Source organism: Archocentrus centrarchus, chromosome 2, assembly GCF_007364275.1.
Source record: "Archocentrus centrarchus isolate MPI-CPG fArcCen1 chromosome 2, fArcCen1, whole genome shotgun sequence".
Classification (NCBI taxonomy): domain Eukaryota; kingdom Metazoa; phylum Chordata; class Actinopteri; order Cichliformes; family Cichlidae; genus Archocentrus; species Archocentrus centrarchus.
In genome coordinates, this window is record NC_044347.1 from 21510930 (window position 1) to 21535069 (window position 24140).

The 24140-nt window shown below is 44.3% G+C and overlaps 2 protein-coding genes across 2 annotated transcripts; both read left to right on the forward strand.

The window, feature by feature from the left end:
* The first annotated feature begins 694 nt into the window (after positions 1–694).
* LOC115793713 (ras-related protein Rap-2a-like) lies at positions 695–15482 on the forward strand. The gene is made up of 2 exons (XM_030748829.1): positions 695–1556; positions 14207–15482. Exons 1-2 carry the CDS (start codon positions 1243–1245, stop codon positions 14442–14444), a joined length of 552 nt encoding a protein of 183 aa, XP_030604689.1. The 5' UTR covers positions 695–1242; the 3' UTR covers positions 14445–15482.
* A 733-nt stretch (positions 15483–16215) lies between these two features.
* On the forward strand, positions 16216–23921 carry mrpl39 (mitochondrial ribosomal protein L39). Its single transcript, XM_030748819.1, has 10 exons — positions 16216–16421; positions 18076–18282; positions 18407–18546; positions 18770–18869; positions 19024–19091; positions 19404–19516; positions 19663–19728; positions 20172–20325; positions 21757–21804; positions 23782–23921. Exons 1-10 carry the CDS (start codon positions 16385–16387, stop codon positions 23800–23802), a joined length of 954 nt encoding a protein of 317 aa, XP_030604679.1. The 5' UTR covers positions 16216–16384; the 3' UTR covers positions 23803–23921.
* Positions 23922–24140: the final 219 nt, after the last annotated feature.

Below are 24140 nucleotides of genomic sequence, written 5' to 3' on the forward strand. Positions count from 1 at the left end.
CAAGCAGATATACAGATATGGGTTGCTGGCTGCTGAGACTGGCAGGGCAAAGTGCTTCACTGCCTGCAAAATGGTGCAAGACAAGACATAAAAAGGGCCTCAACGCCCTGCGCCAAGGACATTTTTGTCCTGTCTCCCTCCCCTCAGCCCCAACCGGCCACAGCAGATGGCTGTCCCTTCCTGCGCCTGGTTCTGCCGGTAGTTTCTTCCTGTTAAAGGAAATTTTTCCTTCGACTATTATTTTGATTTGGTGCTATATAAATAAAATTGAACTGAACTGGTGGATTTGTCCGCTAGAAAGGGAAGGAGTACATTTGTGCTTAATTGCCAGAGAGTCCTTTAATTGACTCAGCCAGCCACCCGGCCCCCTCCTTCCCCAGGTGGTTCTGTAACTTTGGAGGGCACTTGACACTCACTGACAAACATTATATTTTAAACCCCAGTTCAGATGACTTATTGCAGCAGTGGTTAAGGTGGGGACTGAGCTCAAAGTCAAGCATCATATATGGTCACTGTCTAGAAACATTATAATATGCTGGAAACCAAGTCCAAGCCTCTGGCTTTGTCATGGTGCAGGCTAGCCTCCCATTGGCTGCCGACGGCATTCCTCACAGATTAGCTTATATTTCCACGTTCTCAAATGAGGTCAAAAACAATTATGTCACAGCAGCCTTTTCTTATTTCTTTTCCATCACATCTGCGCTATGCTCCCTGTTGCCATGTGGCACTAATCTCCCTCCATATCTTCCAGGAAATAGTAGCATCCAGTGGATGAACCACAGCAGAGGCGTGGATTCCCAGCACTGTTGTCTTCTCTAACGCAAACAGGCTTCTTCGCCTTTAACTCTGCCGTGCCCCACAGTGCAGGGGAAATGTAGTGTTAGCCTTTTTTTTTTTATTTTGTCGGCACATAAAAAGATGCGCCGTCTAGTTGTTTCTAATAATAGCCGGTCTTATTTTAACCACACCGACGCCTTATTGCATTATGGATGCCTCTGGAATGGTGTCCCTTCCAGATAGCGTGGGAATATTTCAGTAGAGGCTGTGGCCGTGCATCTCAGGGCTAAATGCTCCAGCATCATCTCCATTCGCCCGCCTATAACTGCAAGAGCATCTCGTTTACCGGAGGCTGTGTCATGCCTGTAGTCTGAGTCCAGGCTCCTGTGTACGGGCATGCGTTTCTTTGATCCGCTGCTGATCACTTTATTCTCTGCATGCCGGATTTAAGTCCACGGGAGCGCTATGCGGGAGTATAAGGTGGTGGTGCTCGGGAGCGGCGGGGTGGGGAAGTCCGCGCTGACGGTCCAGTTTGTCACCGGGACATTTATAGAAAAGTACGACCCGACCATTGAAGATTTCTACAGAAAGGAGATCGAGGTGGACTCCTCTCCGTCGGTGCTGGAGATCCTCGACACAGCCGGCACCGAGCAGTTCGCCTCAATGAGAGACCTTTATATCAGAAACGGCCAAGGCTTCATCCTGGTCTACAGCCTGGTCAACCAGCAAAGTTTTCAGGACATCAAGCCCATGAGAGATCAGATCATCAGGGTGAAAAGGTGAGAGGCTTTCCCATTTCCCTAAATACATACCATGATGCAAGAGACAAAATGTGATTAAACATGTTTTAGGGCCCTTAAATAATAGGGATGATCATAAGTAGTTATATCCTGATTTAAATAAGTTAAAGAGTCAAATTCAACTCCAGGGGCTCTGGGGAGGTTGGAGTACCCCCTGGAGCCCCTCGGGGGCCTCTGTAAAAGTAACGAACCGCTCATGGAGACACATAAAAATCACTGTTTTTTTTTTTTATTTTAAACTGAGGCCCAGAAATCACCTCGAAACGCCATCCTCCTCTTCCTCTCTCTCTCCCCATGCTGTCCTCCAGTCCTTCGTGAGAAGCTGCAGCCCCGCTCATATGTTCTTCATAAGAGCCCAGCTGCGGCTCACCTGTCATACATCAACCCGCTGAACCCTCACAGGGTTTGATATTCTCTGTGTCTCTCACACATGACTAACTCTGCATGGCTTTGATCAGCTCAGTCCATTACTCAACACATCCCCCTGAGCTCATCTCACAGCCTGGGAGAGAGAGAGAGCGAGCGGAGAGTGGGAGAAAGGCTGTGATCTATCCTTTCGGTAGTGACACATTGGTATTTTTTTTGGCTTGGAGTCTCCTGCAAATGTGCGAGGCTGTGACTTTTTTTTGGTTTTATAGCCAACCAAAAAAAAATGATAAAGGCTCGAACAGATGATGCCTTAGATGATGTGTTAGTGGCGGCCCATTGAAGACAGGGTAACAATAATCCCCTTACCTAATTCACACTTAGGCTGTGGGTGGAGAAGGGGTGTCCCACTTTAAGGCTAGAAATCAGTGAAGAAGACTTACAGAGGGAAACCAAAGATAAAGTGAGGCATTGCCTGAGCTCTGACTCATGCAGTGGTCTTGCATGAGCGTCATCATTTTTTTTTTTTTTTTTTGGGGGGGGGGTGTCACCTAATCACAAAAAAAGAGAAAAAACGCAAACCTCTAATTTTAGAATGATTTCACTTGTAATCATTCTTTTTGAACATTACTCAACATGAGTGTGCCATGCTTCCTTCCCTTATAGTCTTATAGTGACATTTACAGTTTGAGGAGTACAGTTTGATGCAGGGCTTTCCAGCTCCCTCCCTGGAGGGCTCCTCGTGTGGTGCGGACGTCACGGGCCCAGCGGAAGCTCGAGAGCGTCACAGCTGACGATGCACAGCGGGGGGGGGCAATGCATGAGAGCGGGGGGGGGGGGGGGGGGGACTCCTTTGAAATTAATATAATAATAATGATGGATAAAAATAAAAAAAAAAAGCGTCCCAGCACCCAAAGCAGCTGCCCACACTGCAGCAGCCATCACCGTCCTCAAGTGTGTACCTATAAATATTTCATACTTGTATTTCACACTGCTCTGGCTTTGAAGTGGGGCTTCTTACTGTATGTGCAAAGCTGCACATAAGTAAAAGGCCCTTAAGTACACTTTAAAACATGATATTGTTGCCATGTTCTGTGCAAGGACATTGTCACACAGAAATGAAGCGTTTGCATGTTCTCCCTCTGCCTCCCTGTACTTGGCTTCCTCCCACACTCTAATGACTTTCATGATCGTAAATGGCTGCTTCAAATTGGGCTTAGGTGTGGCTGCTGTATGAATTTGAGTGGTCAGTAAGGCTAGAAAGGGCAGTCCCACAATCTGAATTGATTTAAGGACACTAATTAATTCTCAGTTATCTACCTGATCGCATGACGGTGTCCAGCACAATCAGACTGCTCTCCATTAGCTGCCTTTAGAAGAACAGCCTCCCTCCTCCCAAACTTGTTGCTGAGCCAGCAGCAGTAACAACGAGCCTCACACAGAGATATAGTATGTGCCCACTCACCAGAACTTAATGGGATTGAGTTGGGTTGAAAGCCAAGAAGACATCAGGCCTCCATTAGGCAGTCATATAAACCATAATGCTTATGCAAGGCTTTTCCATGTGCCGAGCATGGACAAGAAGTGAGATATGTTGTTTGGTGAAGGCGGCGTGAAGCCGCAGTCTCATCGTACATTGATTCCTGGGGGGTACGTGATGATTACAGTTTCATTTAATAGCTAACAGTTTACTGAAATTAATGGATAGAAAGCACAAATAGACAGAACAATAGATAGATAAATAGATAAGCCAATTTCAAAAGGGAAAAAAAAAGTTGAACTAACTCACTAAAGTGGCTAACAGTTGAGACTGTGAGCTAATGCTACGAACACTCTTAAAACTGCTTGCTAAAAGTGTGCATAAGCGGCTAAAACTGTTAGCTTAATAGTCTGAACTAGCTAGCTAAAATCATAATTTAAAAAACTTGGACTTTTTATTAACTTAAAACTTTATTACCTTAAAATGTGGCTAGCAGTTGAAATACTTGGCTAAAAGCATAATCTAACAGTCACAATTCTCTATATTTTGCTAGGAAAATGGGAAATAGGTGCAGCGATTAATTGAAACATATGCAAACATACATGAAAATACAACATATGAAGCAAAACACAGTCTGTGCAATTCCTCTTGCACAGACTTCTTTGGATGTTTCTGCCTTTTGTTCTGTTTTCTGTCAACATGACCCCACACTGCTTCAGTAATGTTGAGGTCCGGGCTCTGGAGGAGGCCGATCCATGAAATGATAGTATTTCCATTGCACTGGCAGTGTGTTTGAGGTCAATGTCGTACTGAAAAATTAATTGCATGCTTTCCAGATGGTATTACATAGTAGATCTAAATCTGATCATTCTTCATACACCTCTAACTGAAATGCAGCACCAAACCATGAGAGACCCTCCACCATATTTTACAGATCACTGTAGAAACTCACTGTTGTACCTCTCTCCTGATCTCCATACATATTGATAACTATTTAAATAAAAAAATTCAAATTTAGATTCATCATTTTACGCCTGACATGTCTTCTTTAGTCCTTCGCTTGTCCAGTTTTCTCTGTTTTACACTGTACACTGCTAGTTTTTCTTTCAGCTAACAGCTCTTTGGGAATCGTGTTTCTGGTATACATTGGTTCATCCTCTGAGTAAGGAGCCTTTTTTAATGCATGAACGATTTATAGGCCAGTGGTAACCTTTTACCTCCGAACATGTTGAACACGACACAGCGTACTTCAAAAGTGCTGCCGTTAACGGACGTCCGGCAACGAATTCCAAAATGCCCCTATATGGCTGTGAAGTGCAATCTCTGAGCTTTCAGGAACCATTTGAATTATTCTGATAGGACAAACGGTCGCGGAGTTACGGTAAAAAGCCAGCGCTGATACGCTATATCTTAACCAGCTGTTTGCCGGTTTGCAAGGGCAAGTAACCGGCGCTTCAGTTGCGATCGCTTGGCATTAAAGGGTTAAGTGGGTTAACAAACAAGAAAACATTCCTGTGAAAATGGTCAGGTGTGTGGACTGGACTGAAAATGAGTGAAAATGAAAAAGCAGCCAATGTCCAAAGAAACACTTTCAGAAAGCCTGGAGAACTAGTGCTCAAGACCGTTTTAAAAAAGACATTCCAAGAAAATCTAGCTCCTTGGAAATGAGGATTGCCTCAAGATTTTTTAGCACAGTTCTGCAGTTTGACAGAAGTTTCAGAAGTAAAAAGGACAGCTAAAGACTTGTTAATGAATTGTTAGCTTAACACACTGAAATAGCTAGCTTACATTATGAACAGGAAGTTTGAAATTATAGATTAAAGTGTGGCTTGCAATATTAGATTAAAAAGTAAGGCTAAACAGTTGAATTTGTTTGCAAAAACAATGATTATTATGATGAAGTGGTCGCTAAACATAAGGAATTGTTATTAAATGGAGGAACAGCTAGAAGTGGTGAACAGAAAGTTCCAACAGCATGCTGATAGTTAGTTAGTTTAGTCTGTAAGCTGCACTAAAAACAATAAGATCCATTTTAAACAAGTTCAAATGAGTACATTCAGAAATGAGCTGTGGCGCCCAGCTGACAGGCCTTTGGCGCCACATATATATCAGCATTACTGTGTTGACTTAAGATGTGAAGAAAAGCAGGAAATATATTAAATAGAACAACAGTAAATGTATAGCAGTGTTCTTCGCATTATGTGCATAATCTCAGTGTATATTTGGATAAACAAACACCACGCCAGATAAGCTTTACCCCCCTGAACACTCCAGCATCTCTAAATCTAAACCCCCATGTAAGTCGCTATCTGTGAAAACAACATCTGGGTGTAGCCCTCCTCGCAATTTAATGATCTCCTTGCTCGCATGTTACGGTTTATAGTTTTATCGGCCCAGGAGGAGGAAGCACGTTCAAAGTGCTGGAGCTGCGTTTTCACGCTGCACTGATGCTGTGTCTAATAGCAGGAGGTGAGCAACATGCACCGCTGAGTGGGAACAGGGGGGGAGAGACCAAAACTACGTATCCCAGGGGGCACTTTGGTGTAGGTACATAGCCACGTCTTGTCCTTAGGCATTTAGTGTTTCTCATAAGCAGGGGGAGAATTGTTAAAGAAGCCAGCTTGCTGAGGGTAGCCACCAGTAAAGTGCTCATTGCTGGTGTGTGTAAAGTGCTTGGACTTATATATTTAACATATTTGCTGCATTACGCTTACTTGTTTTCACCATGCGCCTCCATTTATCTCATTCAGTATTGACTTGTAGCTTTCTAGGTGCTCTCAGATATCTGAAAACATACGGTTCTACCTTGAGCCAGTCATATCTAATATACACTAAGATAGTCATTCCCAGCCTTTAAAGCAAAGTCCAGCAGGTTTGCCCAGAGGTGAATATAGCACAATAAAGAAGCAAAGATCATTAGGGAAGTCTAAAGTGAGCGCCATTTGTGCAGCAAATTGCAATTCCTTGCTTGTAAATCGTCTCGCATCCATTCCGGTTTATCTTGTAATCCCTCGGGGTTACAAAAGATACTTTGCCTTGATGTGCATCTGGAAGTTCCCATATTTAGATGATTATCACTTTTAGCCACAGCTATGAAACTGATAAACAGTGATGGGTGATTCCAGTTCCTGAGGGAATGTTTACAGAGTGAAAAAAATCTGAAAGGCATATGCATTTCATTGTCACTGAAGGAAAACAGGCTACATTAGAACCCATTTAGAACCCACTGGGTGGTGATACGGGAAGCCCCGCCCAGTGGTTTCCCAGTCTTAGTTTATGAACGCAGATTGTGATTGATCAGTATTACTGAGAGGCTACTAACGGAACCCAGAAAGAATCTGGGACCAAAAAATGTTGTTCCTCACCTACAGCTTCTGCAAAATCCCTGTTTGTAGAGCTTGGCTATTCGAAGTGACATTGACTCTGAATTTGATAACGGAATAGGAAGATGGATAGATGGATTTGATCAGTTTGCACTGTTATCTTGCAGTGGTTTAAATCACTCTAATATTGCACTTACTGAACCCCAGCTTCACAAGTAGGGAAAACAGTCAGAGCTTTGTAGGGTTAATGGGTTTAATGCAGCCATTTGAGATGTTGTAAATTGACTTGTACAAATAGCATGGGCACAACTAATGCTAAAGGCACCCTGTAACTATTAGACCACTAGGAGTGCTATGGAGCAGATATGTGAATAACACGAGGCCTGTTTTGTTTGTTTTTTTGTGCCTTTTGTGAGACACTTTTCAGCTGCCAGTACATGTTATAACTCCCTTGTCAAATTGACATTCCAAACTGAGAAAGGAATCGATTTCTCACTATGCAGAAAAAGCTGGAACTATATAGACTGCATACAAAAGATGGATGTAGCCACTGGGCTGTCCCTGCACTGTTGTTATGAAACCTTATGATTTTTGTAGTCATAAATATACATTGGTTAGAGTGTACATCCATCTTCTAACAAATTGATGCATTCTCATAAACTTAGAATTAATCCATTAAAAATACACTGGAGCGGATGCCGCTGTGTGGAAGCCACCATGTTGCCCCACCATCTTGAATAGTGGCTGAGATGGATGTCACCGTTCTGCCTCATCTCCTGAACTGAAGTCAGGGCTCTAACACACAAAAGTGTGCATAAACATGCGTATTTATTCCAGATATTGTTGCAATTACTTTTTGTCAGCAGATTAGACATGCGACCCTCTGGACAGCTAACAATGAGCTGGCTAAACAACAACAACAGCTGGTTATAAGCTAACATTATGCCAGCTAATGTTAGGCTCAAGTGTCCCAGAAATCACACTTTCCCTCTAATAAACAGTTTGATTATATTCTCACATTGTATGAGAGTTTATTCACTAAGCGTCCAAGTCCAACAATGTTAGATCCACTTCAGAGAAGGTTTCACTAACGTCAACTAACAGCAGCTAACTGAGGCTAACAGCTGCAAAAACAGCAGCGCTTACCAACAGAAAAGTTATGGATATCCTCAACAACTCCCCTCAGTATCGCTGTCACTGGACAGAAGTGAGCTTCACTGACTCATCGACCCGTATCTGACTCCTTTCACAAAGTTTTACAGCCTCCTCCAGAGTAAATAGACGTGGACACCCAGCATATTAATAGCTGAGCTAAACAGCGGATGACAGCCTACATTCATAACAGATGAAGGGCAGCAAGAGTTGTTTGACCTACAGTGGCCACCATAGCTAGGATTATTTACTTGAATTGGGAGGGGTGAAAAAACAGAATTGAGTTGACGGCAATCTACTGACATCAGGTGGTAAGATTTTACACACTGTACCTTTAAAATGCTGCATCAAACAGATACTGTTAGGCTTCACCTCTTCACGGTCCATTCTAGTCACTAATTCTAGTCTCTGAAGGATTAAAGTGGATCTGCTTAGCTCTAAGCATGGAAGAAGGAACTCACCTGTTTTCTTTGTGGACTGGCTGTGATCATCTGACCTGGCTCTGAGCTTTAAGGTGTTTGTGAATTTAGACAACTGCATTCTATAGTGTAGTAGATGTTTTACAATGTATTATACTTTCATAGCATCTTCACAACCTCTAGTCATAAATACAGGTGGAGTGTTGCTAAATCATCAATTAAAAAAATTCAAAAGCCCAAACCCTCAGCCTAACCTAATGATAAACAGAAATGCCAAACTGGCCAGTTACTGTAAACTTTACAGCAGTGGTTCTCAAAGTCTGCTGTGGGCCATTTAAAAAAAAAAACAGAAAATCCCATTCCCCTTTGGGAACCACTGTTTTACAGTACTGCAAACGACCCAGTTCATGAGCATGTACTTGTTCAAACTGTCCATCACTCACACACGCAGATCATTAACTTTTAATTTACAGTCACACATTTCTGTGTATGAACGACCACATCGTGTTGGTCACATGTTTGGGGTCTGATTAAAATAGCTTGAAAGTGAACAACATTGCCTCTTCAAGCTTTGAATTACTTCCTGTTTGTCAACTGGACTTTACCCTTTGCCAAGTTGCAAAGTGAAAGCAGCTTGTATGTTTCTGTCATATTTGTTGAGCGTTTCTGTTTAAAACGCTCCATTTGAAACTACCTGCCACGTCTGAGAAGGCACAACTCAGTGTGGATGGATACTGAAACAACATGCGCACACAGGAATGCATGACGGGAATGAGGCATAACTTCCTAATTTGCCTCCTGACTGTCTCCATGGCCTTAGCTTGGAAGAAATGCTTTATTGTGTTATCATTTCAGCCCACTTTAACCCCAGCTCCATGTTTGTGGAGCACCATTGGTGTCTTTGGGGGATTGACTTACATTTGGAGCAGCCTCCTGTGGCCAGTTGAGGAACTGCAGATTGGTCATTTCCCATTGGATCTCCACTTCCAGGCTCAGCATGCACTACGAAAGAAAAATTTGGAATATTTTAATAATAAAGTGTCGTTTACTGCACTGCACAGCTGGCTTACATCTCACTTTGGAGTCTTGTTGTCATTTAGCTGCACAGAACAGCAGGTATATTAGAAAAAAATCAGTACTGGTCACGTGAACTCACACCCTCTTTTAACATCTTTCTATCTAAACAGAGAAGGTGATTGCCTAGGGAGCTGAGTTGCTCCATTAAAGGTGGAAATGAAGCTTGGGGTTTCATCTTAAAAGAAAAAACCTTCTCCAGCTGCTCTGCAGGCCCTCTCTTTGCCTGCGTATCACAGGAATGTTTGTGGTTTGTTATTTTGCTTCCTTGATTTCTCCTTCATGCCGCCGGCATGCAGAGACATTACAGAAACATTAGATACCAAAGCTTTGTTCTCCAGCAGTGGCACACCCTTTGGGAGTTCACATACTGAAGGCACTATAGGTTGTGTGATTTTTCTCTCCCCTCTCTCCATGCAGATACATGGCTGGCTGTCACACAGCGCTGCTGCTACAAGTGGTAATTAACAGCAGATCCAGAGAGCAAAGAGGTGGCTGCAGGGTTGGAGGGCTTCGTGTAGGCGATGCCTGACTGTTCTTTTGTAATTTGTATGAGTGTTTGTGCTGTGGGCCTTGTAAAAACGGGTAAGTGAGGTCACTGTAGCTATTTAGCACAGCAGGTAGCCTTAACAAGTCTGTTGTACCCCAAGGCTAAATGGAAAATGTGGAGGCCATCTTTTTTTTTTTTTATGTGAGGAATAAATGCTGATTCTCTGTGTGTGGGTGGGTTTTGTGTTTGCCAGCAGCTGAAATAACACCCTGCAGAGGTGAATGGCATTTTTGTCCAAGTTTAATTTCAGGCTTCTGCGTGCATTACACGGATGCAGCAATATGTTGGATAACAATAAAGATTAAAGGTTTTTTTAATTTCTATATAGTTTCATAATCTATCAGCCACTCGTTCTCTCACGCTCCGTTTTTAAATAACAAATGTGCACATTTATACAACTGCTTAGTTCAGCCAAGCAATCCCAACAGACTCCAGCTGCACAGATAATCCCCATACTAGACAGTTTCCAAGTGCTGTAAAAGGAACGAGTCAGAAGTGTTTGTTAGTTTCTCCTGATTTATATTTATACAGCAGGCTATGCCGGGTAAAAACACTTCAGGAAGAACATAACACTGGTAAACATGCCGTTACGGCTCCAATAGTCATGAGGACAGTCCGTATCACGATCTCTGGAATAACTGTGACAGAGCCGTCCATCCATTTTCTTCTACTTATCCAGTTCAGGGGCTGAAGCCAATCCCAGCTGCCATAGGGTGAGGGGCAGGGTGCAGCTTGGACAGGTCTGTCACCAGGCTAACACACACACACACACACACACACAGACAACCATTTACACCTATGGTGAGTTTAGAACCTAAACTTCACTGATTGCGTGTCTTTGGACTGTGGGAGGAAGCCGGAGAACCGGGAGAAATCCCACACAGACACAGGGAGAACATGCAAACTCCACACAGAAAGATCCTTATTTACATTCACAGCATCATATACTTGAAGCTAGCGCAGTCATTCATGGGGAGCAGCGTTTCTGTCCATTCAACATATATAATGTCGTTGCTCCCGTGCCCTCCACCTGAATGATCTGCTATTATTTTATGTCATATCTAGAATAGATGTAATGGAGATGTTAGGCTCCTCACTCCAGCACCTTCTGACATATTCAATAAGAAGTGATACCAGCCAATAGAGCCCCGTGGGACAACTTTTCTTCATGCTGCGCCGAGCTGCTTCCCTTTCCCCCCCGTCCGATGGGGAGGGGCTTGTAGTTTGATGCTGCAATAAACAGTCTCCGTACAAACTCCCCTCTCCACCCTGGAGAATCTGGCTCTCCCCGTGTCTTTGTAGATAAATATAGAGCTTCTCCTGCAAGGCTGTCAGCTTGTGTTTGTGTCCGTGGTGCTCTCCTTGTTCACACTTCACACCCTTTAGATTCCAGCTTTCCAAAAACACAGGCCATGTGAGACGGTCGTCCTGCTGAGGTCAGCTGCTGTGCATGTGTGTGTGTTTTGTACAGTGTGGCTGTTGTTGGGGAAAATGTCAGGCTGCGGGGAAGTCTCTGGCTGTGGAATGAGTTTTGCTTGCTTGACAGTTTCGAGTATCTTTATAGACAATTAAGGCAAAAAATTCTCTCACTATTTTCTTTACTATCCTCACTTTTTGAGAAGCTTCCACCTCCTCCCTGCTGCCTGCGCTCATTTCCTGCAGCTCTCTGGCCCCCGACAGCTCGCTGAAACTTCTGCCAGCTCTTTTCCGCGCCTCAGCTCTTCTCCCAGCTGAGCAGCGTGGCAGCGAGCCACCAATTTGTAGATAAGAGCCTTTTTCTCAATAGCACCAGCAGATCAATAAGGCAGGTTGGGAAAGCACTTAGGGATGACTGATGGCCAAGGCTATTAGGTAGTCCATGCTATTACCTGTTGTGAGAATATACACCCGCTTTAATTGACATTGTGTAGTTATTTAATCAGAGAAAACATGAAGGGCATCTAACTGAGCGTCTAACTGAAATATCTTGTATTTGAATAACATTGGGGTTACAAAGTAGTAGTTGTGAAGTGGCAGCTACTGTGCTACCAGGCTGGAAAACTGTGACATGTCACTGTATATAAAAGATAGATGTATTGTGATGTTGCCCGTTGGTTCAAGGATCAACTGTGGTGTGTCAGTCATTACCCACACAGTAAGACACTTCATTGCAAGGTGCTGGAAACGATCCTTAGAGATATTGGTCCATGTTGACATGACAGCATCATGCAGTTGCTGCGGATTTGTCTGCTGCACGATGGTGATGATGATGATGATGATGATGAGGTGCTCTATTGATTGGATTGAGATCTGGTGACTGCGGAGGCCATTTGAGTACAGAGAACTCACCGTTAAGATCAAGGAACCAGTTTGAGATGATTTGAGTTTTGTGACATGGTGTGTTATCCTGCTGGAAGCAGCCATCAGAAGATGGTACACTGTGATCATGAAGGCATGGACATGGTAAGCAACAATACTCAGGTAGGCTGTGGCATTTAAACAATGCTCATTCGGTACTAAGGAGCACAAAGTGTGCCAAGAGAATATCTCCCACGCCATTACACCACCAGCAGCAGCCTGTATTGTTGATACAAGGCAGGATGGATCCATGCTTTCATGTTGTTTACACCAAAGTCTGACCCCACCATCTGAACGTCCCTGCAGAACTGGAGACTCATCAGACCAGGCAACGGTTTTCCAGTCTAATACTTGTAGCCTCAGTTTCCTGTTCTTAGCTGACAGGAGCGGCCTTCAAAGTTTGATGTGCTGTGCGTCCAGAGATGCTCTTCTGCGTACCTTGGTTGTAACAAGTGGATTTTCAAGTTACTGCTGTGTTCCTATCAGCTCAAAGCAGTCTGGCCATTCTTCTCTGACCTCTGACATCAACGAGGCATTTTTCTCCCAGAGAACAGCTGCTCGCAGGATATTTCTCTTTTTCAACCATTCTCTAGAAACCCTAGAGATGGCTGTGTGTGAAAGTAGATCAGCAAGCAGTTTCTGACATACTCATCCAATTCAGGGTTGCCGGGGGGGCTCACGTCTTCTTGACCAATGCTGCATGCCTAAATGCATCGAGTGGCTGCCATGTGATTGGCCATTTAGATATTTGTGATTAAGAGCAGTTGAATAGGTGTACCTAATAAAATGGCCAGCGAGTGTAGTTTATTAGGAGTTCTCCTTGACTCTGATGAATGTTAGTCCAGTGTTCATTCTCCTTTAGGCTTTCCTTTGACCTCTCCACAGGCCATTTCACTAAACATGAAATATTGATTGTAGAGCCGCTGTCTGTCTGTCTGTCTGTCTGTCTGTCTGTCTGTCTGTCTGTCTGTCCCCACTAAATGAATGTAATGTGTTTGCCAAAACACTTGATGTGGGCGTGCAACTTCTTCTGACTGTTTTGTGCGTGTGTGTGTGTGTGTGTGTGATTTGAGTAAAGTGCATCTTTAAGGAATTATTTATTGAATTACAGATGTCTGCTCTTTTCCTCAAACCCATAAGTAGTGTACACGAGTCTTTATAAAAATGCTAAACCCTGGAGCTTTTGCTGCAGTGACAGACAGCGAATACAGCCAAAAATGAATATGAAGTAGAAAATAGTTGTTTCCAATGCCTCAGTGTTCACGTCTCCCTATGTGAGAGCAGCACATTAGCTTTATTCAATTATTCAATAACTTATTCCATTACTCTCCCCAGCCTGGTTTCCTTGTATCGATGGCTCAGAGGGAAGAGGACTTGGGATTGTCAGCCGCACACTGGGGGGAGAAAGCTTTTGATCCTGAAGATGTGCTCGGTGCACGATGGGAATGATGCAAAGTGCAGAGCTAATGATTTTAAACAAGAATCGGAGGCCATTAAATATACAGCTTGCATGCCATGCAAACAGATATGTAATGAATTCAGGAATAAATAGGACATCAGGTTTTTCATGGTGGCAGTTTTCTAATAGGACCTCCTGCCGGGGCGCTGGACCCCCCGCTGAGCGGTAGGAGCCTCCTGAGAAGCTGCAGCTGAATGTAGCTCTTCTCTCACTCTGTTGTGCATTGTTTCCAAGCCTTATTGTTTCAGCATTTACTAAATACAGTATGTAGGCCAACAATGCGCACAGACCCACTCACACACACACACACACACTCAAACACACACAAGCCACCATGTTTATGGCTCCTCCCCTCTCTCTCTTTCTCCCTTAGATATCAGGAACTTCCTGTAGTCTGCAACAAAACACACGCAGCGGGGGAGAAGGCAGCACAATTCCAGTGATGTTACTCTCTCTCTCTTACTTGCAGGTACCAGCAGGTACCGGTGGTGCTGGTGGGTAACAAGGTGGACCTGGAGGACGAGAGGGAAGTGTCCCCCAGCGAGGGCCAGGCGCTGGCTGAGGACTGGGGCTGCCCCTTCATGGAGACGTCAGCCAAGAGCAAGACCATGGTGGATGAGCTTTTCGCGGAGATCGTCAGGCAGATGGACTTCTGCCCTCTGCCGGACCGGAGAGAGGCCTGCTGCCCCGCCGGTAGCATACAGTAGCAGAAGATCAGTCAGTGTGTGTGTGTGTGTGTGTGTGTGTGTGTGTGTGTGTATGTGCGTGTGTGTGTGTGTGTGTGTGTGTGTGTGTGGGGGGGGGGGGGGGGTGATGGATGGGAGAGGAGTAGAAATTAGAGTCCAAATGTATCCATGTTAGACAGCTAGAGGGGGTTAAAGGAAAAATCCACTATTGCTGTCACTATTCTTAGCTGCTTCCTAAAGGATTCTGGGAAATGTAGGAAGTTGCAGGCAAGACATTCACTATTTCTACAACACAGAGTGGATTTTTTTTTCCTTTAAAAAGAAACACACACAGACAGACACACACACACACACACACACACACACACACACGGCCTCCCTGCATCTATCACGGTTTTGTTGATTATTCCAGAGTGAATTCCCGGGGTTTCCCAAAGGCAGCGCGGTGCCAAAACCATCTTAAAAGCCATCAACAAAGAGGATCATAGTGCTAAATGCTTTTGGGAAAGCAGCCATAGGTCCAGGCAAGGACAGCAGCGTGCTCAGCAGTTTTATTTGTCCTGTTTTTCTCCTGCTTGTCATTCTTTTTTGCACTTTTTTGGCAGTGCAAGGCCATTCACCGAGTACCTGAAGAGATGAGCAACACCACTGTGAAGGAGTCGTTACTGGAAGTGCATTTTGAAGCAGGCCCACCTGACTATGAATGAATGACAGGATGAACGAATGTCCAAAAAAGGCCGCACCTTTTGGGGGAGGGGGGGTTCAATTTGATTGGCGTCCCAGTCGTAACTGCGGACGACGTGTGCACGAAGTTGTACTGTCACAGTGGCGAGTGAGTACAATCAATCGCACCCAAAGAGACGGCATCAATCAGTCAGTCGATAAAATGTACCAACACTCTGCAGACACCTTACAGATGATACAAATGCCTTGTTACAATGTATGACGTGAACATCAGTGTCAGTGTGTAGTTCATCTATCTTTAGTCACATCAGATATGTTAGTGGTTCCATGTCAGAAACACTTATTTTCAACAAAATAATAAATCTTTATGCACAAGTGTGTCATGTGTATTTATTGCTGATTAATCATTTTGTGTAACTTCATCTCTTTTATCATTTTTTTAAGTGTTTTTTTTTTTCCCCCCTCCAGTGTTTGAAGTTCCTTTTATTTTAACCTGCAGAGGTCGTAAGGTTTGCACTCATTGTGAAATTATAGCTGCCTTTCAGCTTTGCTCTTTAGCAGAGATCTGGCGCTGTCTTGGCCTGCATCGAGATGATTTATGATGTTTTGGTCCTGCAGCTGCGTTCCCCGGCCGGTCGTCCTCGCACTCCTGCCGGTTGCCATTAGTGCCAACGCTTACTGCAGATTCTGGTCCCGAACAATCCACTGGGCATTTGTCAGATTCGGAGTGCCATTAGAGTCCATTAGGATGATGAAACTGGGGGAAGGAGGGGGGGGCATGTGAGACTTTGGATTCAAGATCATATTTTTGGATTCCCTCCAATCAGTAAAAGTCTTTCAACACTTGGGAAAGAAGCTGAGATGATGCTGAAATACATTGTAGCCACCATAAATAACAGAAATATTAGTAACAGTGCTTGCGAGAGTATCTCTGAAGTGAAAGACACGTGGCCTTTTTAATGCTTTTAGGGGCTGACTTAATGCAGAGTACAATAACTACTGCAGGGCTTTCTTTACGCCAGCTTCTTTGAAACCGCTACTAACAGCGACACCTGCTGTCGTAAGCTATAACGGCATTTTCTTCCCTCCTCTAGGTCACATGGAACTTCCGGCTTCTGTTCAGTTCCTCTCCGGACCTAAATATACGCTACACACGAAGCAGGCATGGCGTCCTTCAGCCATAGCTGTTTGTAACTGACATTTGTCCGTTTGCTTTGTTGTATCTATTGTAGGCTTTTTTTTCTGTTTCTTATGTGGCTGTAGGAACAGTCGTGACAATGGCGAGCAGGACCGTGTGTCGAGCTTTGCAGCGCCGTAAGTAGTGGCTCTTATCCGGGTGGGGTGGTCCGGCTTGTGATGGTCAGCTTCTTAAGTTGCTGGGTTTATTTGACATAACATAGAAAAAAAAATATCTAAAACGTAATCTATTTTTGCTAACAGTAATGTTTTCCAATGAGAAAGTACTGCTGGCCCAACAGGAAAATAGTTACTGTGATTAAATACACCTTTTCGTAAAAAGCGGTGATCTCCAGTTTAAGTAAGAGACTGTTTAAAACCCTTTAGCGTGTCTGTTTTCTCTCCGTTCAGTTTTATTTATATAACGCCAAATCACAACAACAGCAGCCTCAAGGTGCTTTATTTTGTAAGGTAAAGACCCCACAATAATACAGAGAACGCCCAACAATCAGTCGACCTCCTATGAACAAGCACTTGGTGACAGTGGGAAGGGAAATCTCCCTTTTAACAGGAAGAAACCTTGGGCAGATCCGGTTGGGGGTGAGGGGAGGGAGCCAGCTCATTTAATTTCTTTCTTTTTTTTTTTGTAGTGAAAATAAAATTACACAAAATTTACAGTTCAGCGATACAAACTAACAAAGTTCTGGCCATCAGAATGAGGGGAAAAAAGGTGATTAGACTGATCCACTGGGATTTTCCCACACAACCATCTCTAGGGTTTACAGAGAATGGTCTGGAAAAGAGAACGTATCCAGGGAACTGCAGTTCTCTGGGTGAAAATGGCATGTTGATCCCAGAGGAGTGTCCAGACTGCTTTGAGCATTAGGTCAAATAACCACTCGTTACAACCAAGGTATGCAGAAGAGCATCTCTGGATGCACAGCACATAAAACCTTGAAGCAGATGCAGAAGAGCACACTGTGCAGAACGGCAAAGTGAACCTACAGTTCACACAGACTCATGAAAATTGGATGCTAGAAAATCAGATCGGGAAAACCGGTCTGATGAGTCTCCATTTCTGCTGCCACATTTTGATGGTGGGGTCATAATTTGCTGTAAACAACATGAAAACATGGATCCATCCTGCCTTGTATCAATGTTCAGGCTACTTGTGGTGCTGTAATGGTGTGAGATATTTTCTTCATGCACTTTGGGCCCCTTAGTACTAACTGAGCATTGTTTAAACACCACAGCCTACCTGAGTATTGTTGCTTACCATGTCCATCTCATGATGGATGTGCAGCAGCAACTGGGTGATGCCGTTATGTCAGTATGGACCAAAATTTCAGAGGACTGTTTCTGGCACAATTCTGAAGTGAAAGAGGTCCCGCTCAGTTCTAGCAAGTATACCCAATAATCCCTGGTGACTGTACAGCTGTAGGTATATAATGGTACACAAAAAAACATGGTTCTTTATAAACTTGTGTTTTAGAGTTGAGGTTGGGTCCAGCAGAAATGAAGATAATGATGGACAAAGTCAGCTTCTTGGCATTTGATTCCTTCAATAACTAGATAATATTTCATAAGATATACTTTAATAGTAATTGCAAGCTTGACAACTGATCGTTATTGATCTCCAAGATTTTTGTTGGCGCAAATTTACTTTTTAAAATAGTTTCCAAGGCAAGAAAACAAATTTTCCTACCTGCCTGCAGGATTATAATCGCTGTCCTTTTAAGTCCTCCTTTTACCCTCTGGCCATCCTTTCTGCTCCATCCTGGCCCATCCACAGGCTTTGCATCCCCTGCAGCAGCTCAGCGTCCGTCTCTGGCTGAGGTACGCGGTCAGCGTAATGCCGTCTTCTCCAGAGAGCAGGCCAGGCAGAGAGCTCTGTACCCCCGCATCGAAAAGATAGAGGTGTCCCTTCAGGGCCCCGGATTGGACGGTACGCTGCTCGTCATGAACAGAGGAATGTCCACGCCGTTGAGCTGCGCCAGACGTGAGTAAAAAGAAGATGCATTAAGACGCTTATTTTTGGCAAACTTATAATCACCTCGACTTCAGTCGCATGTGTTAATAAAGTATTGTTGTTTCTCTCCAAACACACACTCTGTTACTCTCAGATCTGACGGAGCATCACGTGACAAACTCGGCTCTGGCCCTCATGGACGGGCAGCCGTGGCCTCTCCACCAGCCCCTCACCCACTCCTGCTCTCTCACTCTGCTCACATTTAAAGACGGCAACCCCACGCTGGTGAACGAGGTACCGTATCAGCCAAACGTCGCCTCGAAAGTTCAGCTCGCTGACAAAGGATTGCATCTTTTAGTGCAAAAAGAAAAAAGTCATGAAAAATAAGATTGCATCAAAGTGAGAAGCCTGCAGTATGTGACCAGAGGACAGCAGAGTGAGGCTGATAAAGACGTGGAAGCCACTTTGTAAAAATGAGTAAATATTTGGGTATTATGTCCTCTTGTCTTCTGCTCAGGCGTACTGGCGTTCCTGCGCGGCCCTGCTGGGTCAGGTGCTGGAGACGGCGTTCAAGGATGACTACACTGTGCAGCTGCTCAGCACTCCTGAAGTGCCAGGTAGCAGAGCACTCCTTTACCCTGACCCCTGAAGATTAACTGATACATATCAGTTCAGACTGAATGAACATAATTCTTGATATTTAAGCATTTTTTAAAGTGAAAAATGTTGCTTTCTCATACCTTTTGTTTCTGCTGTGCCGTCTCCCTGCAGTCCTTTCTGGAGCCTTCTGCTGCGATGTGGTGTTCGACCCCCAGCTGGACTCATGGACTCCCTCTGAGGTGCGTGTGGTCCTTTGAATATCAGATTGATCAAAAGTTGACTGTTTCTAAAATTTTGGGTTTCTCAGACAACGCAGATTGTGGTTAGTGAGACTTTCTTTGGTTGAAATTCCAAGAGTGAAAACTTTTAACACCGGCACTCAAAAAACTTAATTTAGTTTATTTTGTCATCTCAGCATATTCCTTAAACTCTTTCTAATGCGATCATTCCTGCCCAAACGTTGGAGTGAAGGAAGGATTCCTGCTGTTTGTTGGTTGATGCTTTGATAGCTGGTGATCTGTTCATAGAGCAAAGTGTTGGTTTCTTTTCAGGAGTCATTACGCTCTTTGACCAGAGGGGCCCAGCAGCTCATCCACCAAGACCTGGCCTGGGAGCCTCTGGAAGTGGCGCCCTCTGTGGCACTGGAGGCTTTCTCACACAGCAGGTAGACTGGCATCGGACTGGTGCTCAGCTCTGTAGATCGCGCACACCTCCACATGCCTGCTTTTACCACTCATTCAGTTTTAAAATCTTCTACTCTAGTAAATACATGGTGTCCGTTATTGTAAGCTTCCTCTCTGTCTTTCCCAGGTGTAAACAGGAAGAGGTGGAACAGAAAGCATCTCAAAGTCCCAAAGGCACAGTGATGCTCTACAGGTGACATTGCATTTTTATAAGAACCTTATAAAAATGGATTTTATATAAGGCCCACTTCCCAGAGCAAAATGCAGTGTAATCCTTTGTTTTATTTAGGTAAAAAAAAAAAGTCTCCTTTCAATAAAAAAAAATCTTCAGGAGCACCCAGACCAAGAGAGCGCCAGAGATGGCAACAAATACAAACCCAGATAAATAAATACAACTGATGCACAGTTTGAGCAAGAACAACACAACATCCAGATCAATTCACGTGCAATAACACATCAAGAAGAAAACCAGCTTTAGGGCCAAGAGAACTATTTTCCTTTAAAGTGGACTTAAACTCCCCCACAGTAACTGGTTCTGGCAGTTTGCATGATGGGTAGAGCAGAATGAGTCCAGGTTTAAAATATCGTCTTTCATTATTCCAATGCTCACCTAAACTCGACCACTCGTTTTGGTAGATGCGGTGACCATGTGCTGCTGAGTGGGGGCCCCCTGGTGGCCAGAACGGGCCTGTGTTCCCAGTATGAGGTGACAGCCATCCACAGCCTGGGGCAGGGATCCTGGGGCCTCCATCGTCGAGCGCAGGGCCTCTCCCTGCCTCTGCAGCTTCAGGTAAGAAAGTGTGTTTGGAAGATGATGATGGTGTGATGGCACACTAAAGAAAGTTCAGTAGAGGAGTCCACCTTCTTCTGTTTTTTTTTATATTTGAACACAGATATGGTATTTGAAATTCTTAAAGCTGTTTTTAAGCCATGTTAAAGATAACTGTCTGAATTTGTAGCCTTCAGTATGAGTTGCTTTTAAATTAGACCTGTAATTTAAATCCAGGTTGAGGATCAGACACTGTGTTGCCAAAAGAATTCACTCACCCAAAGAAATCATTGAAATCAGGTGTTCCAGTCACTTCCGTGGCCACAGGTGTATCAAACCAAGCACCTAGGCATGCAGACTGCTTCTACAAACATTAGTGAAAGAATGAGTCAGTCGCTACAGACCTCCACACTTCATGTGGCCTTCAGATTAGCTCGAGAACAGTGCACAGAGAGCTTCATGGAATGGGTTTCCATGGCTGAGCAGCTGCATCCAAGCCTCACATCACCAAGCACAATGCAAAGCTTTAGATGCAGTGGTGTAAAGCACACCACCACTGGACTCTAGAGCAGGGGAGACGTGTTCTCTGGAGTGACCAATCACGCTTCTCTGTCTGGCCCCTTAGTTCCAGTGAAAGGAACATTTAATGCTTCAGCATACCAAAACATTTTGGACAATTTGATGCTCCTGACTTTGTGGGAATAGTTTGGGGACGGCCCCTTCCTGTTCCAACATGACTGCACACCAGTGCACAAAGCAGGTCCATAAAGACATAGATGAGTGAGTTTGGTGTGGAAGAATTTGACTGACCTGCACAGAGTCCTGATCTCAACCTGATAGAACACCTTTGGGATGAATTAGAGCGGAGACTGTGAGCCAGGCCTTCTCTCCATCATCAGTGTGTGACCTCACAAATGTGCTTTTGTTCCCATAAACACTCCTAAACATTGCGGAAATCCTTCCCAGAAGAGTTGAAGCTGTTATAGGTGCAAAGGGTGGGCCGACATCATATTAAACCCTATGGATTAAGAATGAGATGTTACTCGAGTTTATGTGTGTGTGAAGGCAGACTAGTGAATGCTTTTGGCAACATAGTGCATGATTGTAAACTTCAAACATGTCTGAGTGCTTTGAGTGATCAGTAAGACTATAGAAGGAATCGAACCACCAACCTTCTAATTAGTAGGTGACCCGCTCTACCTCCTGAGCCACAGCCACCACTACACCGTATACATGTCAGTCCACACCCGGGTTTAGTGTCCTTTTTTTTTTTTTTCTTTTAATATTCTTAAAAGCTTTGTAGCAGTGGAATAAAAACTAATCAAATGGCACTTGATCGTCCTCCTGTTAGAACAGTTTGTCATGCACAATTGCCAAGAAGTGTATGGTGTCTAAAAAAGGACTTTATTGTGTCTACATGCGCCTCCAAGTCACGTTTTCTTCTCTTCGCAGGCTCATCACACAGTCTGGAGGAAACTGAGGCAGCGGGCAGAGAAACTGGTAAGAACAACAAATTTCTCAGTTTTCTGCCTCTGACGACGTGAAGCCAACTTAGAGAAACTTGTCTTGTAGATACCGAGTCTTTGTCCAGCAGCCAGAGGTTAGGATTTAGCACTCCATTTTTATTACCGTGCATTATTATTTTGGCAAAAACTGAGACAGGCGAAACACTGTGGGGCTGTAATCTTAAGGAAAAGACAGGTCTCATCTTCCTCATGAAGGACAAACGCTGTTTTTCTGAAGTCGGCATCAAAAGCACAAACACTGATCCAAGGAAAACATATTTTTAAACCTCTCCAATTTCAAGGCTCTGCTTCTAGGCGTTGTAAACAAGACTTTTTGGATTGATGCGAAGGTGAATCCGCTCAGTCTGCAGAGCTGAGTTTGACTGGAGCGCTGAAGGATAGACGCATCAATTCTGCAAATTCAAACTAGGTTACGAGTTAATTTTGGATGGAGCCGTCTGGGCAAAAAATGTATTTTGCTGCAGCCTTTCTGGCATTCGCGGTGCATCGCTGATTGCGTAATTAAAAAAAAAAAAAAAAAAAAAGATGTACTCATTAATAGACACACTTAATTTGGCAACTGAGGACATGCTGCGATCTGTGGCCTACATTTTATTTTCACAGCGATTCAGATATTCAGGGAATTGAAAGCGACACTTTTAAAAAGACGAAAGTATGAACATCAGCGTTGGACTGATGTTAAAACTGTGAATTATTTGGATCACGTATTTGTGGAGTTTTTACAAGCGCGGGATTAGCATGCAGGCCTGCTACAGAAGAGGCTGCGCATCAGTTTTATAGTCTTGGAGGTCACGGTTATACGGTTATTACCCAGCCCTCTGTTCTGTGTTTTGTTGTGCATATGATGTGTGTGAAGGGCAGCCGTCCTGTCCTGTTTGTCCCATGTTATTAGAATATCACTATCGCTAATCAGCGGAAGAGCTATAAACTGAAGCAGGCCTGGAAGCCTCTGAAGGACAGTTATATTACGCTATAAGAAGGCATATGCAGGCAAGACAAGCCAACCGCACTTCCTCTGCTCCTCTTCCACAGCCTGCGCTGGCAGGCAGCCGTCATTTAAGACCGCAGGAGCGCTTTTCATTCCTATTGTTAAGCGCCCCGAGGCCAGCTCGTCTTGTCACGCTCAGCTCTTTGAAATAAGTCTTCTAAATCTGTCTTAATGTGAGAAACAACCTGCAGTATTAAACAGTTACAACAGCTGGATCGACCACGCCGTTTACAGTCCAGGTTCAGGTGTGTTCCAGTGTTTCACCTCAGGTCGTCTGGTGCCCTGAGCTCACTCTCGTATTCAGACACTACGTTTTGAGAGGGTGTTTGGTAATTCGACCCTGTGTTTGTAAGTGTGCAACATTTATTCTATGCTCGGAGAACTTTAAAAGCACTGCTGACCCCGTCTAAGTCCAGGAGTGTGCAGCGGTCGGCAAGGCAGGCTTTAGAAAAACAACACAGAGCCCGTGCTTTGGTCTCGTCGGTCAGTGTGTGCTGTTTTCGTTAAAGCTCTGAATCGAGCGGCGATGTAAACGTGTCTGGCCTCTTTGACAGTCGTAATGTGTTTCATCATTAAGCTGAAAGATTCGTGTCCACCTCCAGTATGTACAGAGGCGTACAGGCTCTCCAGGAACAGGTTTATAAAAGCAGCGAGACGTGGGCGGACGCGTTTTGTGAGCCGGCTGCAGGCAGCGGGGAGGCACGTCCCCCCGTCTGCCTCCAGCTGGCGCTCGAAAAACACCACCGCCCACGCTGCAAAACAGATTCTTCCAGATTTTCCCCCACGGTGGGCATCATGCCCCCACAGCCCACTGCCTGCACTGTGGAAGTGTTCTTTTTTAAAATAAAAAAAAATATGCAAAAGTATATATTTTTAGTCCATTTCTAGTAAAAGCAGGAAGGAGAGGGGATCTAGCAGTCTTTTAGTTTCTCTTCTCATATTTTTTTTTTGTTTTCTGCACAGGTCGACGTGCCCGGGTCCTGAAGTAGAAGCTCTAACCCACTCCTCCCAACTCAGCCTCCAGCCAGCCTCTAACCACCTTCCACGAACACACTTTAACGTGCATCTGATCGGATCACTTGTTCAATAAATGTATAAAAATGTGTGAGAATCCAGTTGCATTTCTTTCGCCCTTCTGGATATTTCTGCAAAATGTGACAAAACGAAGCATTCTGCGATGAACAGTCGCGGTTGCGGGCGAGAAGAAACAAGACAAAGTGCATTCGCACTTGTGTCAGCAGTTTGCTTAATGACAAAAGCTGCGTGCGTGCGTGCGTGCGCTCATGTGCATATTGGCTAAAGGTCAGGCAACTGTACATCTG

Excerpts from the sequence above, each read along its gene's own strand:
- LOC115793713 (XM_030748829.1), top strand. The coding sequence starts at position 1,243 with ATGCGGGAGTATAAGGTGGTGGTGCTCGGGAGCGGCGGGGTGGGGAAG. Across the intron at positions 1,557-14,206 it reads CAGATCATCAGGGTGAAAAG|GTACCAGCAGGTACCGGTGG; the intron begins GTGAGAGGCTTT and ends TCTTACTTGCAG.
- mrpl39 (XM_030748819.1), top strand. The coding sequence starts at position 16,385 with ATGGCGAGCAGGACCGTGTGTCGAGCTTTGCAGCGCC. Across the intron at positions 20,326-21,756 it reads CCCTGCCTCTGCAGCTTCAG|GCTCATCACACAGTCTGGAG; the intron begins GTAAGAAAGTGT and ends TTCTCTTCGCAG. Across the intron at positions 21,805-23,781 it reads GGCAGCGGGCAGAGAAACTG|GTCGACGTGCCCGGGTCCTG; the intron begins GTAAGAACAACA and ends TTTTCTGCACAG.